General features: G+C 56.8%; 2 protein-coding genes across 4 annotated transcripts in view; one reads left to right on the forward strand and one right to left on the reverse strand.

The window, feature by feature from the left end:
* Window positions 1-659: 659 nt before the first annotated feature.
* Window positions 660-11,346, forward strand: LHX4 (LIM homeobox 4). 2 transcript variants are annotated; one of them, XM_058842929.1, is made up of 6 exons: window positions 660-750; window positions 6,363-6,534; window positions 9,307-9,509; window positions 9,645-9,799; window positions 10,687-10,858; window positions 10,949-11,346. In XM_058842929.1, exons 1-6 carry the CDS (start codon window positions 675-677, stop codon window positions 11,344-11,346), a joined length of 1,176 nt encoding a protein of 391 aa, XP_058698912.1. In that variant the 5' UTR covers window positions 660-674. The 2 variants fall into 2 exon arrangements, with proteins under 2 accessions (XP_058698912.1, XP_058698911.1); XM_058842928.1 differs by lacking the exon at window positions 660-750 and having other exon boundaries at window positions 6,211-6,534.
* A 3,613-nt stretch (window positions 11,347-14,959) lies between these two features.
* Window positions 14,960-16,120, reverse strand: part of ACBD6 (acyl-CoA binding domain containing 6) — an 81,595-nt gene continuing 80,434 nt past the window's right edge. For both annotated transcript variants that reach the window (XM_058843092.1, XM_058843091.1), the window contains one exon: window positions 14,960-15,566. In XM_058843092.1, the coding sequence (XP_058699075.1) occupies window positions 15,412-15,566 (155 nt within the window). In that variant the 3' untranslated portion in view covers window positions 14,960-15,411. The remainder of the gene's footprint in view (window positions 15,567-16,120) is intronic.

A 16,120-nucleotide genomic window follows, 5' to 3' on the forward strand; every position in this document is an offset into this window, starting at 1 on the left:
AGGCAGCACTGGGATGGGCCCCAGGGATGTGTTACAGCGCCCTGTGGAAGCCGGGTGCCAGCTGGGCAATAACTCATCCCGGCGCGGGATGCGCCGGTGTCCGCCGGAGCCGGGGAAGTGTCCCTTGGCTAAGCCTCCATTCCATTCTATTCCATTCTATTCCATTCTATTCCATTCTATTCCATTCACGCCCCATGTGGGGACTCTCCAACGCCTTCCATGGAGCGGGAGAAGGTCCTTGAGCCCCGAGAGCGGAGCCCGCCCGCGGCCTTGGGCTCGTCCCTCTCTGTCCCCAAAGGCACCGCCGGCCACAGCCCGGCCCGGCCCCGCCCCTTCCCCGCAGGCCCCGCCCCCGCCGCACAAGCCCCGCCCTCCCCCAGCAGGCCCCGCCCCCGGCGGCGCGGAGCGGGCGCTGATTGGCTGCGGGGGGCCCGGCCCGCCCCCGCCCCCCTGCGGGCGGTGACGTCAGGCGCGCTCCCCGCAGGGGAATGAATGGGAGGCGGGCGGCACCGGCGGGCACCGGCACCGGGACACGGCACCGGGACACGGCACCGGGACACGGCACCGGGACACGGCACCGGGACACGGCAGCTCCCGCCGCCGGGCTCCGCCGGCCCGGCCCGCCGCTCTCCCGCCCCTCTTCTCTCCCCTCCGCCGCCCCCCGGGCCAATAAAATGATGCAAAGCTCCGCGCTCGCTGCCGAAGGGGCTGTCAAGGGGCTTCCCGAGATCCTCGGTGTGCCGGTGCAACGTAAGGACGCTTTTCTCTTCTCCTTCCTTCGCTCCGTGCCGCAAAGGCGGCCCCGGGCCGGCGGGGCAGCGCCCTGCGGGTGGGCAGGTGCCTCCGCTCCCGGTCGCTCCCGGTTCTGCACTTTCCGTTTATTTTCCCCAGTGTGTGGCACCGTTCACGGATGTGAAAATGCGGAGGGTGCGGGAGGGAGAGCGGTGGCCCGGGGCGGGCGGGCAGCGGAGCGATGCGGGCCCGGCCCCGACGGGGAGGACGGCGCGGCTCCGGCTGTGTGTGAGTGTGAGTGAGTGTGTGTTTGAGTGTGAGTGTGAGTGAGTGTCTGTGAGTGTGTGTTTGAGTGTGAGTGTGTGAGTCTACGGCCACGGCACCCCCGCGCATCCCCGGCCCGCTTCTATCGTTTATCGCGACAGGCGGCGGAGCGGCGGCGGTGGGAATGGAGCCGGGGCCGTGGTACCGGGCTGGCGAGCCCGGCTGGGCCCCCGGAGCGATTCCGCCGCATCCGCGTCTACCCAAAAATCCCTGGCGTGTCTCTATGGGCGCGTACCTGCCCTGCAGCCACAGGTAGCGCGTCCGTGGGGGTGCGCACAGGCGCGGCTTGGGGGGCGCACCCACGGCTGGACGGTGCACCCCGAGGGGGGATGGTGCACCCCAAGGGGGGACGGCGCACCCCAAGGGGGGATGCTGGACCCCAGTGAACCCCAGGGGCACTCAGCCCCGTTCCTATAGTGCCGAGCCCCACGCGGGGGCGCATCCCGTGGGCACTGTGGATGGTTCCTATGGATGGTGGGGGTCGGCCGTGCCCCAGCTCGCCCCCGGCCCGGTGCGCCCGGAGGCTGCGCGGGGGGGGCTCCGCGGGCGGCCACCTGCGCGGGCATTGCTGCTGTTGTTGTTGTTATCATTATTGTTTTTTTTATTATTATTATTATTTCTCCCCGTTTGCAAACGGTTCCAGGGATCCGGGAATGGGGGGGACCCCAGCGGGGCCAACAGGGCGATGCTCGCCCCCCCCCCGCCCCCCAAACAGCGGCGCCGAGAAAGTTGAGGGGAGGGACCTCGGGCGGTGGCGGAGGAGGGGCGAGACGGGCCCGGACCGCGGGACAGGGTCCGGCCGCACTTCGGGGGACACGGGGGGACACGGGGTGTCGGCTCCGGGACACGTTCCCCCACCTGTGGCCGCTGCCCCGCGGAGCCCCCGCTCCGCTCCGCGCCCCGCACGGGGCCCCGGCCCCACCAGCGGCTGGAATTCGTTTTCCGTGGGTTTTTCGGTGGTGCCTCCTCCCGCTGCTCTTTGGGGGACCCCGTTATCCCCCGATATCCCCCTTTATCCCCCGTTATCCCCCGTTTCGGTCCCTTTGCCGAGCTGCTGGGGGAGGCGGACGGGCCCCTTGAAGCAATTTCACCGCAGCAGAGGGGAGGAAAAATCCCGGTCGGGAGCACAGAGCCGGTGCAGGGACAGGGACGGGGACACGCAGGGTCTGTCCCACCACCGTATCCCGAGTCACGCCGCCGGTTCAGGGTCGCTGGGTCACTTCTGTGGCCTCGGAATCCCTTGATTTAGGAAAAAAAATGAGGTGCCTAAACCACCGTGGAGCAACATTGCCCCAGAACAGCTCCCTGCTCTGAGAGGGGCCACCAAACTGCCTTGGTCATGACAATGTCATTCCTGTACTGACTGATGGATATCAAGAATTAGCAGGAAAGAATCCTAGGAGAAATAATTTATTATTATTATTATTATTATTATTATTATTATTATTATTATTATTATTATTATTATTATTATTATTATTATTATTGCTATTTGTACATCTATTAATGCTATTATTAATAATAATTATTATTATTATTATAGTTATTTATGCGCAAAAATTGGCAGAAAGAAAAATAAATGAGGCTGGGCTGCTGAAATCCATCCTTCAGTGGTTTTCCCGCTGCCCCAGCCCGAGCCCTGCCAGCTCTCAGCCGCCTGCTTTCATGTCGTGACAGATTTGGGACCTGATCGTGCCTCAGTGACACAGAACACAGCCCCCTCCGAGCCAAAGGAAATTGCTCCTGGGCAGGGAACCCCTTCCCAAGAGCCAGCCAGGGTCTCTCCCCATCACCCAGCAGCACCTCGATATTTCATCGTGTGTGAGAGGAAAATCCGTGACATTTCAATTTTTAATCACTATTAAATCACAGTTTTTCCTCTCTCTTTAGCCATCAGCCTCCCTGTTTTAGCAGAGGCTTTTCCAGCATCTTTTTTTCCTGCAGGATTTTGGGGAGCCGAGCTACCTCTCCCCGCACCCCCGCCCCGCGACAGACCTTGCTCAGCCTTGCAGACGGGATGGTTAAAAATAAAATCCCGAATATTATTTATGAATATTGTTTTGCAAATCTCACCGAAGTCAAAACTTGTGCCAAAGCCTGCGGGAACAGTGCCCGTGTGCCGGCAGGCTCTGGCCAAGGGGCTGGAGAGGGGGGAGTGATTAATCGCCGCCGAGAAAGTCGTTTGCCCGCAGCAGAGAAATGAATTGCAAGGTTTTTTTGCATGTGAAGGAATGAGGTTTCCTCCCCGCAGAAAGACTTTTGAAGGAAGCCCAGCACTGATGCTTTGCTCGGGTTCGATGCAGGCTCCGGTACCGGCGGACCGGGGCCACCTTTGTGATCCCCTTTTCCCCCCACATTCCCTGGCACCCGTTCCTCAGCATCCATCCCTTCCCCCCAAAAAAGCAGAACGCAGCCCCAGCATCCATCCCTTCCCCCCAAAAAAGCAGAACGCAGCCCCAGCATCCATCCCTTCCCCCCCAAAAAGCAGAACGCAGCCCCAGCATCCATCCCTTCCCCCCAAAAAAGCAGAACGCAGCCCCAGCATCCATCCCTTCCCCCCCAAAAAAGCAGAACGCAGCCCCAGCATCCATCCCTTCCATCCCTTCCATCCCTTCCATTCCTTCCATCCCTTCCCCCCAAAAATGCAGAACGCAGCCCCAAAGCCGGGGGTGTTTCGGAGCTCATCCCCCGGCGCTGCCCCCGCTCGCTTTCAGAGGGGGTTTTGCGGTCTCAGGGATTGCCGAGTTTGTTTCGTTTCAATCGTTCTTTCTTTAATTTTTCCCGTCGGGGAGAGAGGCGGGGGAATGGGGAGATGGACCCGCCGCTAATAAATCACGGTGCTCAGGCCAGAGCCCCCGGGCGTGGGAGGGGAGCCGGGGGATTGCGGATCTACCCACGGCCTTTAATGGGATCGGGCCAAATCCCGCCCGGGAGGCTGCCGGGGATGCACATGTGCCGTCCCCTCCCGGGAATGTGGCCCCGGGACAGGGGGGGACACCCCAAAACTTCTCTGCCGAGGTTTGCACCGAGGCCGCTGCACCGCCGGGTGGTCCCCGGATGGAGGGGGGGGACCCCGCTGCTGTGTCCCCCCCACCCCCCAAAACATCCTCTGCACAGAGCCAGGAGGGCAAAGACAGAGAGAGAGCAGCTCGTTCCTCATGTACCAATTGTCTCCATTAACTTTATTCCCGCTCTATAAAATAATTCCGTTCAAACGAGTGCAATACATGCGAGGCAGGGAGGGAGCTGCCGGCGTGGCAAAGCACAAAGCGGGGTGCAGGGCTTGAATTTTAGATGTTTTTTCTCTGCAAACCACAGAGACATCTCTTGGTTTCCCTGGCAGTTCCCCTTTTTGTTATTATTGTTATTATTATTATTATTATTGTTATCCCTGTGTGTGCACAGAGGCATCATTGCACCCACAGGCGCCTGTGCGTGGGGTTGGTGCCGCGCATCTACAGCGAAATTTGAGGGAAAACCGGTCTCTTCTTTTAAAAAAATTACAATTTTTCTTTGGAAATTTGAAGGGAGATGTTGTATTCTCGGCTGCAGATATTTACTTGTTGAAATTGAGCTGCGTCGCTGCTTTTTTTGGAAAGGACAAGCTCTTTGTTGGCTTGTAAGAGTGCAGGATGGGTGCATGGAAATCCACACGTGTTTACATAAATAACCATTTAGACACAAAACCTGTTTCCTGAAGGTGCAGGAGAAGGATTTCGCGGTGCTCTCAAACCAAATTTAACAAATCCAGCATGGAAAACGTGGCTGGTGGCGACCTGCAGCAGCTGGAGGGAAGGGAACGAAGCGTCCAGATGTTCCCAAAACAAGAAGGGGAAGAGGGACCTCTGGAAGCCGTAGAATTATTATTATTATTATTATTATTAATTATTTTTAATTTCTCGCCTGGTTAATGCTGCAGAGGCTCGAATGGCAGCAATAGCTGTGGTGTGAGGGTTTGTAATGGATGGAATCAGCCGCCTTCACGTGAGGTTCGTGGCAGGACCCCAAAGGATTTTGGAATAATGGTGTTTGAGGCTGTAACAATATGAGATTTTCCTGTGCTCTTTTCCTCCTTCCCCCCACTCCTCCCCCCTTTATTTCCTTCTTTGCCCGGTCGTTCCTCTTCCCCCCGCCTTTCTTTTCTATTCCCCCTCTTTTTCTTCCTTTCCTTCCTCTTTCCTTCCCTTTCTCCCCTCTTTCTCTCCCTTTTCCCTTTCCCTTTTTTTCTCTTTCCTTCCCTTGTACCATTCCTTTCCTCTCACGATTTTTGTTTCTCCTCTTTTTGCTATTTTTTTTGTTTGTTTCTGCTTTATTTTCTCCTTTTTCCCGTTTCCTTTTTGAATCTTTCCTTCCTTTCCATTTTTAAAAAATATTTTTACTTCTTGTGATTTTTTTCCTCCTTAAATATTTTTTCTTTTAAAAAATCTTCCCCCTTTTTTTGTTTTCCTCGCTTTTTATTTATTTTTTCTCTTTTTAATATTTTTTCATTCTATACCTTCCTTTCCTTTTTAAAGTACATTTTTTCTTTTTAAATAATTTTCCTTTTTCTTAATCTTTTTCCGTTTTCGTATTTTTTTATTTTTTTCTATTTTTTCTTTTTAAAATCTTGCCTTCTTTTAAAATTCCCTTCCCCCCCCTTTTTTTGCTGCTTTTAAATTTTTCTATTTTTTCTTTTTAAAAATATTGCTTCCTTTTAAAATCCCTTCCATTTTTTTTGCTGCTTTTTTTATTTATATTTTTTCTTTTTAAAAATCTTGCTTCCTTTTAAAATTCCCTTCCCCCCCGCCTTTTTTTTACTGCTTTTTTTATTTATATTTTTTATTTTTAAAAGTATTGCTTCCTTTTAAAATCCTTTCCCTTTTTTTTGCTGCTTTTTTATTTATATTTTTTCTTTTAAAAATATAGTTCCCTTTTAAAATTCCCTTTCCCACCCCCCCCTTTTTTTTGCCGCTTTTTTTTTTTTTTTAAGTGTATTTTTTTTCCCTTTTTTAAACCTTTTCCATTTCTTTTTTTTCCCCCCTCCCAAATCCATCTGATTCCATCTGTGCGGGGCAACCCCTGCTCGATGCTTGTGCCATTCCAGTGGCAGAGAGCAGGACACGGCTTGAAAAACGGGATGCAGGGATGAAAACAATCCCTCGTGCGTGCCAAATATTTGCAAAGCGAGATGCGCTGGAGCACCGAGGGGTTGAGAAGTGGCATCTCCTCACCCCAAAAACCCCCAGAAAGTGCCGGGACAGAGCTTTGGGAGCCCTCCGGGTGGTGTCGGTGGCTGACGCTGCTCTTCTCTCCATCCCCCCGAGCAGAGATCCCCCAGTGCGCCGGCTGTAACCAGCACATCCTGGACAAGTTCATCCTCAAGGTGCTGGACCGCCACTGGCACAGCTCCTGCCTCAAGTGCGCCGACTGCCAGATGCAGCTGGCCGATCGCTGCTTCTCCAGGGCCGGCAGCGTTTACTGCAAGGAGGATTTCTTCAAGTGAGTATCCCCCCCTCCGAAATCAGCACCTCCCTGCCCGCCCAGCAAGCGCACAGCCTGATTTTATGCGTCGTTTCTTCAGGATTCTTCCTACAACTTGTTGTTTGTTGTTGTGGAAATGAAGGGAATGTCGGTGTTTTGCAGCTGCTGCTGTTTGGATGCTGGGAGTTGGGGTTTAAGCACGGGGAAGCTCCAGATCTCCCTGATGCTGCTGTCCCTGCCCTGTGCTGGTGTTCAGGTCCCCGGGGATGACATCCTGCTCCGCTCGGAGCTAGAGGGCAGGAGAAACCCGTGCAAGGCTCTTCCTCCCGAGTGTCTCCCTCGCCTCCTCGGGATTTGCTGATGCTGTTTCTCTCCCTTCACCTTTTACCTTTTTTTTTTTTTTAATCTATCCTTTTTTTGCTCCCATTAGTGTGAAAACCTCATTTGGTTGCCTTGGCAGCTGCCTGTGAGCTGTGCGATGCCCCAGCCTTGGCATTTCCCTGCTCCCATGAGACAGGACAACCCGTTCCCCATTACAAAAATGGACTTTGCCTTTAGGATGCTCTGGTCCTTGGCTGCCGGTGAAATTTGGGAGTTTTCCCAAGGGATAGGGAAGGTTTTTTGCTGGGATTGAATTACAGTGAAGCAGAGGGGTTGGATCCTGGCCGGTGGGTGCCTGGATTCAGGACTCAGCCCTAAGGCAGCTGCTGCCCCTCGGGGACTAAAGCCACCTCCTCTTGCCACCATCTCCCCTCCGAACCAGCCCCACGGGCTGTCCCCACCGGCCTAAAGCCACCAGGATCAGTCCCTAGACAGGACTTCCCCTGCCTTCCCATCCCCAGGCTCTCCCAGATCCTCACCAGGACCAAAGATGCAGCTTGGATTTCTCCTTCCCGGAGCCGGTCAAAGCGGCCACTCCAGCCTGGGTAATAACACTTCACTTCTGATATTTTCCAGCCTATTAATCTCCGAGTCATTTAAATAGTCGCCCAAAAGGTGCGGGTAATCAATGTTAATTGGAGTTGAAAGATCAGCGACTTTCTCAGATGAGGTCCTGCCTGGATTATTTGGTGCCAATCAATAGCAGCTCGGCGCTCACACCTCACCTTTCCTTAACCGCTCATTGATCTCGGGGTAGGGAACCTGCAGGGGACGTGAGGATTTTAGCCCAACTTCAGAGGCACTTGGCAATGCAGGAGCTGCTTTGGAAAGGATCAGATCGATTTTGGATTTTTTTTTTTTTTTTTTTTTTGTTTTCTTTTTTTTTTTCCCTTCCCCCAAATTGCAGCTCTTGGTCCTCGGCTCTGTCCTGGGTCCTCTGTCCCCAGATGATGTGGGAACACCCCAGGGTTTCAGGACAGTTGTTAAAATGGCTTTTATAGCGTTCTGGGAGAGGGAGTGGATGGGCTGCAGAGAGGGCACCAGCTCAGCCTTGGGAGCAGAAAAGCATCCTCTGTCCATCCTATCCCTCTCTCACGCTGCCTTCCTCCTTCCCTCCATTCCCACCCTGCCTGCATCCCTCCCTTTATTCTCCATTCCATCATTCCTCCCTCCTCCTCTCTTGTCCATCTCCTCTCCACCCCTCTCCCACTTCCTCCCTCCCTCTCCCTCCTTCCCTCCCCGTCTGACTCCAGGAGAGCTGAGGTGTCCCCAGCAGATGTCCAGGGACTCTCCCTGTAGGATACAAGTCCAGAAAATGAGACAAACCGGGTTTTTCCTTCTCATTTTCCGCTTCCAACACCCCGAAAATCGTGCTGGCACCACTCGTGCCCAGTACCACCGTCCCTGGGTGACACCTGCGTGGCTCAGGGACAGTCTCAGAGACCCAGCTTTGGCGGCTGTGCCCTGGATTTCTGGAGGGGATGGGTGGCCACGAGGCTTGAGGCTGATTTTGCACGACTGGGGGATTTTCAGGCCTCAGGGGACAGTGAGAGGTGTCCGGAGTGGCTGCAGTCCCTGGGCCACTGCCTGTCCCTGCAGCCTTGGGGCAGGGGCCGGAGGGATTTGGGGGTTCCTTCAAAGCAGATGGGGGCAGATTTATTCTGGCAGCTTTGTCACCTGGGCTGCTGCAGCAGCACGATGGCTCTGTGGGCTCTGGGGTGTTTGGGGCTGCTCTGGGGAGCAGGGGACACCTCACAGAGCCCTGTGGTGCCAGTGGGAGGTGGGGACCTGCCCCAGGTCAGTCCCACAGCATCTGTTGCCAAAAGCACCGGTGGAATATCCACTTCCTTTTGACTTCTCATGGCACATGTCACCCTTGTGCCATTCATTCAGTGAATTCTCTTCTTGCACACTTCCTGCACCATTCTTGCACGCTCCTTGCACACTTCTTTTCCCACTCTTAACCCTTGCCTTGCTGCCACGCTTTTCTCACGTCCCTTGCACACTCCCTGCAGCCGTGCTGGTGGCTTTGCTGGCTCCCCACACCCCTGTCAGGCCGTCCTTATGGTGTAAGAGCCCCATCATTCTGCATTAATCTGGGATTCATCATGCCAGAGGGGCGGTGTAATTAATTTATTTGGTATTAATGTGGATGAAATATGTACTGTCCTTGCAGGGGAAAAAATCAGGCAGCCTATAAGCATTAGTTAAAAGAATCATTAAAATCAAAACCTTCCTCGGCTCCATTAGGCCGGTCTCTCACTCTGAGGAAGATAAACCCCCGCCGTGTGAAGTGTCATGCATAATAAGGTTGATTGCTGGTTTAAACTCTGCCCTGTCTCCTGCTCCCCCATCCCGGCAAACCTCACCTGGCCGCGGGGCTCAGGCTTCTCCCGCTTCTCCTGGCAGGCGTTTCGGGACCAAATGCACGGCGTGCCAGCAGGGCATCCCCCCGACTCAGGTGGTCCGCAAAGCCCAGGACTTCGTGTACCACCTGCACTGCTTCGCCTGCATCATCTGCAGCCGGCAGCTGGCCACGGGAGACGAGTTCTACCTGATGGAGGACGGGCGGCTGGTCTGCAAGGAGGACTACGAGACTGCCAAGCAGAACGGTAGGAGCCCCAAAAAGGCTGCGAGGGGCAGGGCGAGCGCAGGGTGCCCCCGTGGGAAGGGCGGCAGCTTTGGGGAGATATTCCCCGGTGGTTTGTGCTGCTGCTTGGGGCTGGTACCGCTTCCTTCGCTCGCAGATGACTCCGAGGCGGGGGCGAAGCGGCCCCGGACCACCATCACTGCCAAGCAGCTGGAAACGCTGAAGAACGCCTACAAAAACTCCCCCAAGCCCGCCCGGCACGTCCGGGAGCAGCTCTCCTCCGAGACGGGGCTTGACATGAGGGTCGTGCAGGTGAGGGTGCCCCTCTCCACCCTGCCCCAAGAGAAGGGAGACAAAGGAGCTGCTCTGGGCTGCTGGGGTTTAGGGGGGACAGGGGTTATTGGGGTGATGTGGGTGCCTGGAAGCTGGGCTGAGGGAGTGATGGTGGGGCTGTGGGAGCAGGGGGGAAGGAGTGCTGGCATGTGGGTTTGCAGGGGTTTAGGGATGCCGGGTTGCATGGGGGTGTAGGTGTTGGCATAGCAGGATGTTGGTGTGCCAGGGTGCTGGCATGCTGGGATGTAGGGCTGCTGGGATGGATGTGGGGCTGCTGGGATGGATGTGGGGGGTGCTGGGATGGATGTGGGGCTGCTGGGATGGATGTGGGGGTGCTGGGATGGACGTGGGGCTGCTGGGATGGATGCGGGGGTGCTGGGATGGACGTGGGGGCTGCTGGAATGGATGTGGGGGTGCTGGGATGGACGTGGGGGCTGCTGGAATGGATGTGGGGGTGCTGGGATGGACGTGAGGGCTGCTGGGATGGACGTGGGGCTGCTGGGATGGATGTGGGGGTGGTGGGATGGACGTGGGGGTGCTGGGATGGATGTGGGGGTGGTGGGATGGATGTGGGGGTGTTGGGATGGATGTTGGGGCTGCTGGGATGGATGTGGGGGGTGCTGGGATGGACGTGGGGGTGTTAGGATGGATGTTGGGGCTGCTGGGATGGATGTTGGGGCTGCTGGGATGGACGTGGGGCTGCTGGGATGGACGTGGGGGTGTTGGGATGGATGTGGAGGTGTTGGGATGGATGTGGGGGTGCCAGAATGCTGGAGCACAGGGTTTCATGGGCGCTGGGTTACAGGGGTGCTGCCAGCGTGGCGGGGGTGCCGTGGTGCCACCCGCGTCCCCATTGCCTGCTCCAGGTGTGGTTCCAGAACCGGCGGGCCAAGGAGAAGCGGCTGAAGAAGGACGCGGGGCGGCATCGCTGGGGGCAGTTCTACAAGAGTGTGAAGAGGAGCCGCGGGGGAGGGAAGCTGGAGAAGGAGAGCTCAGCCGAGGATTGCGGCATCAGCGACAGCGAGCTCAGCTTCCGCGGTGAGCGCGGCGCCCGAGCGGGGCCGGGGGGCCGCGGGGCTCCCCCCGCCGCTGACCCCCCGCCTCCGCTCTCCCTCCTGTCCCCGGCAGAAGAGCAGATCCTCTCCGAGCTCGGCCACAACAACAGGGTGTACGGCTCCGTGGGGGACGTGGCAGGCGGACAATTGCTGAACGGCGGCTTCTCCATGGAGGGCACGGGACAGACGTACCAGGACTTGCGGGACGGCAGCCCCTACGGCCTCCCGCAGTCGCCCTCCTCCATCTCGTCCCTGCCGGCCCATCCGCCCTTGCTCAACGGGCTGGACTACGCCATGGACGGCAGCCTGGGGCTGGTGGCCCACGGGGCGCAGGGGGTGAGTCAGACGCTGCGGGCCATGGCCGGGGGGGGCCCCACCTCCGACATCTCCACGGGGAGCAGCGTCGGGTACCCAGACTTTCCCACCAGCCCGGGCTCCTGGCTGGACGACATGGATCACCCCCCTTTCTAAGCGCTGCTCGCCCCCCGCCCCGGCCCCCCCCGCGCTCCCCCCGGCCCGCAAGAGCAGCACTGAGGGCGCCCGCCGGCCGCTGACCTTTCCAGGATTTTCCCGAGGGAATTGGCCCTGGAGGGCTGGAGGGATGGGGGGACAGCAGCGGCGGTGCTGGGGGGGCTGTGCTCGGGCGGGGGGCACGGATGCCTTCGGGTGTAAGCACAAGAGAGGTGGCGGCGCACGGGGACCCCGGCGGGAGGGCAAGAAGGACAATCAGGGGTGGCAGAGTCCATCCCGCACCCCCCCTGCCGAGCACCGCTGCTATTTTCAAGAGTTATTTTTCCATATGGTGTTGAAACGCAACTCGGCGCTGCCCGGAGGCTCCGCGAAAAGAGAAGTCTATATTGTAGAAGGGTTTATTTTGCCGGGAACACGTCCGGGGCAGGGCCATTGCGGGAGCTGCCTGCTCCTGGCTTAGTGGCCGTGATTTATCCCTGGGCACGCAGGAGCATCGCTGCTTTGTACCGTGGTCACGCGAGGGGAAGGAATTTTAAAATAATCGCCTCCGGCCCGGGATGCCCGGGGCTGGCACCTGCAGGGCAGCCACGGGAGAGGTGGGTGAGAGCAGCCTTTGCTCTGAGGGAGATGCAAAAAAATCCCTCCCAAACAGGGGAAAGGGAATTTCGTCAGCTGCAGAAGCACCCGCGGGGTGGGAAGGGGAGGCGATCGGGGCGTGAGATGCTCCTGGCATGGGTCCCCCTCCTGCTTTGGTGCCGCGGGTCTGATGGTACCGAAGGGTGAGTGCAGGCGGCCAGGAAGGATCGCGGTGGCTTTGGCACATCCCACAAGGCCCATGGGGTCTGCTCCTGGCCAGGCTCACTCAGCACTAGCCCTTGCTCGAAACCCACTTGCCCATCTCCCCCAGCACAGCCGCACCCCTACCCTCAGGCATTCAGCCCCATGGATGAGATCCAGCTCCACACTCTCTGCCCGGGGTGCCCAGCTCTGCCCCAGCCCCACAGGGATGCCCTGGCTGTCCCTGCCATCCTCTCTGTCTCTGGGGTGATGCTGATCCTTCAGGGAGGGCTGGGGGTGGATCCAGTTAGTCAGCTCCTTCCAGAGGTGTGGAGGCTCCAGAAGCAGAGATAAAAAAAAAAAAAAAGAATAAAAATTAAAAAAAAAAAAAAAGCCACACAAGAAAGCACATCACTGGTCTGTCCTTGTCCTTCCTTGCCTCCCCTGCCCCCAGCTGGGTGCCTTGGTGCTGCAGGAGCTGCCCCAGCTGCATCCATGTGCCTCCCCCCTCCCCAGCCTTGGGTGCTGCTTTGTGCCAAGCTCCCGGCCCTGCCGGTGCTGGTGGGGAGGGGGACGGGGGAGAGCTGTGCCTGCTGCTCTCCATCCCCCCTCGACAAGGCCAAATGCCTCCTCCCCTCGCTGTGTAAATTTTGTACAGTTCCAGAAAGTGAGAGTCTTGTTTCCTGGGGGAATAAAAACAAAATAAAACCCAACAAATAATAATAATAATAATGATAATAATAATAAATTTTAAAGAATTATTTATTGCCATGTCTCGGGGAGAAATGATCTCCCCAAATTGCCCCCGGATTCGGGCTTAGGGCGTTGCTTTTGTACCCTGCCTCTGGTGTGTTGGCATGAGATGTGTACAGTCACCCCCTCCGCCGCGAGGGAAAGCGATGGCAAATAAACTCGGGATGCTCTTTAGCAGCTGCTGTCTTTGAGATTTTCTTCCTCAGTGGGAGGGCAGTGGGTCACCACTGGCATCGCCTGCTCCGGCACCGCTGGCTTTTTGGGGTCAGGATTCCCTGGATGGTGGAACTGCCATCCCTGGCTGATGGAACGAGTGCCACCGGTCCTGGTGTCCTGGCCTCCTGCTGGCACCCAGAGGTTTGGGGTGGGGATGTCTGTGGGTGGCACCCCAAGGTGGCACAGCTTTCCTGCCACCACGCAGGGACAGCCTGGCTGTGCCACCACAGGTGAGATGGAAGGGCCATGCCAGGCAGGAGGGGCGAGTCCAAGCCCCTCCGTGGGCACCGGTGTGTTGGCTTTCTGTATTTTAATCATTTTAACATTTAATGCTTCTCAATTAAAGTGATTTCCTGGAGTAGATGCCAAGCTTAGGGCGAATGCACATTAACCACTTTCTGTATCAGTAGTTAAAGGCACCGAGGGATTTAACAGCAATCCGCAAGGCTGCTGGGGAAAGGTTTGGCTGAATAAAGCAGATTATAAACAATAATATATGTCTTTCTCTCCTCCCGCCCCCCACCCCCGCTTTCTTTTTTTTTTTTGGAAAGGCTCCAACCTCACAAACAGACCTAAAGTGCTATAAACATCTCAGGGCTGAGCGCTCAGGCCCCAAATGTGCTCTCTGAAAGCACCGGCACCGCGGCTGCTGCTTTTCATCCCAGCTTTAACAGAGATTTTTTTATTACCCAGCGTGTCCATCAAGCCAGGCAGTGGCTGTGCATTACAGCCCTGCACAGGGGTGGCCTTGCTTGTCCCCAACCTTGGTGCCACCGTGTCTCCCTCACAAAGTCGACTGCAATATTGGGGTTGGCATCTTTGCGTCCTCTGAATCCAGATGTAAAAGTGCCAGGCTGTGATGAGCCCGGCCACTGCCAGCCTGCAGCTGCCCTGGGCAGGAGCAGGGGAGCAGAAGCCATTGGGGGAGTCTTACTTAATATTAAGTTAATGGAAAATAACCTGTCCAAGCTGTTTTGTCCCCAGCACAGAGCCTGGCCTGTGACTTTGTCAGCGTCAGCGAACGCTGGCAGGAGCCACAGACGCTGTGAGGGGCCAAAACCCACGTGTGCCTGCTGCCCAGCCAGTTAGCCAAGGGAATGTTCCCATTTATTCTCCTGAGGCTGGATGTGCTGCAGAACCTGATGGCAAGCAGCTTCCTGTCACAGCCATGGAGATTTCCTCTGCTCCCCCCAGGCTGTAAATCTCAGCTGGGAAAAGCAAACTCGTGGCAATATCCTGCAGGGCAGCCACATTCTCCTCTTGCACCCAGTGCAGCAGCCTCCCTCGCAGCTTGGAGCTATCCCACGGCACAAACCCACCCCTGGCAGCTCCCGTGGGCACAGCTGGGATGCTGAAGAGGAAACACTAAACCCCCATGATCATCCCACATCACTCCAGCACCGGGGCATGGCCACGAGGCACATTTTTCCCCCCTTTCTGGGTACTTGGCCAGCTGAGAAGATCATGAAGTGTCTGAGCCAGACCCAGAGGGGTGACAGGGTGGGTGCAGGTTTATCTGAGCTCAGCTGAGCCCTGAAGGAGCCGCTCCAGGGATGGACACACAGCGGGAGGCCCTGGAGCCGCTGACAGAGGTGGGGTTTAAAGGCATTTGATTCAGCAAAGAGGTAAAAGTCCTGTCAGCTTGGAGAGGCCGATTAGCAGCGTGTGTTGTGTGAGAAGCAGAGGGACAGACAGACACCTGTATGACCCTGCTGTCTTTGCAGCTCTCCCTCCCCAGGACAAGAGCTCAAGCAGAACTTCCCAAGCCTTATGGCTGCACTGAGCTGCCTCCCATTCTTATGGCTTCCAAATCACCCCCTGCAAAAAAACCCCAAAAAACCCCAAAACTCAAACAAACACACCGAGCCTCAATCCCAACACTGTGCTTTTATTTATATTATTTGTTTGGACCCAGGGGGGGAAAAAAAAAAAAAAAACAACCAAAATTCAACCTGAATGGGAGAGATGAACATCTCACCTGGCCCTGCATCCCCATGGAGGACCCGACTGGTCAGCCCATGCTGCTCTGGTGAGACAGCCCATACAGTACTCGTGTTTGAAACCTTAAAAGAATACCTGGGGCGTCTTCCAGGCCCTCTCCCCTCTCCCCCTCCCCCCAAATACTGATAAACCTCAGAGCATGCCAAACTCTGATGCCATCCTGCTCAGGGCATGCGCTTGGCCCTCGTGCTGGAGAGCCCAACCAGACCCTGTGCTTTGAAAGGTCCCCTCGAAGCCCCGGGGTGTTTGGGGAGGGCAGCAGGGAGGGGAGGGGGTTAGAGGTGTTATTGCAGAGCCTCTCTGTGCCCCTCAGAGGGCTCAGGGCTCGCCGGTGCCGTGCTGCTGCAGAGCAGAAGTGATGGCTTTGGAGTCCGTCACCTCCTCGGGCAGGCAGCCCTCCTGGTCCCGCAGCCTGGGGTCGGCTCCCGACTGCAGCAGCAGCTCCACGATGTCCAAAAACTCGCAGGTGGCAGCTGTGGGGGAGAAAGGGAAGGGTTAGTGTGGCGATGCTGGCCCCAGGAGGCGGTGACAGGAGGTTTTGGAGCGGTGGCTGTCGCTGGCCAGAGGCAGCAAACGCTGGCTCAGCTGCTGGCCCGGCAGAGCATCCCTGGGACAGCGCTCGGGACACACCGGATCGCTTTGGATTTAATAGTGCCAAGGAAGGAGAAAAGACAGAGTGACAGCAATGCAAAGCCAGAAGTCCTGAGGGGGTGCCACTGGTGCAACCAGAGCCCACAGCCCAGTCAGAGGCGCTGGGAGGGATCTGCAGGGACACAGAGGGACCTGGGACACAGAGGGAGCTTGGGAACAGCTTGGCTAAGGTTTCTTCACGTCCAGGACTGGAGACTGACCCTGGGAAGGGCCCCAGAGTGTTACTGCAGCACTGCAGAGACCCCCAAAATGCCACCTGGGAAAGCATTCCCTGCCTGCTTTTGTACCTGGGATTTATAATGTGTTCACCATCTATGATGGATCTGTGAGCCTTTGCCCCTCACCTGCCCCCCGAATCTCCCAGGGAGCAGGCAGC

Source organism: Poecile atricapillus, chromosome 7 (assembly GCF_030490865.1).
Source record: "Poecile atricapillus isolate bPoeAtr1 chromosome 7, bPoeAtr1.hap1, whole genome shotgun sequence".
Taxonomy (NCBI): domain Eukaryota; kingdom Metazoa; phylum Chordata; class Aves; order Passeriformes; family Paridae; genus Poecile; species Poecile atricapillus.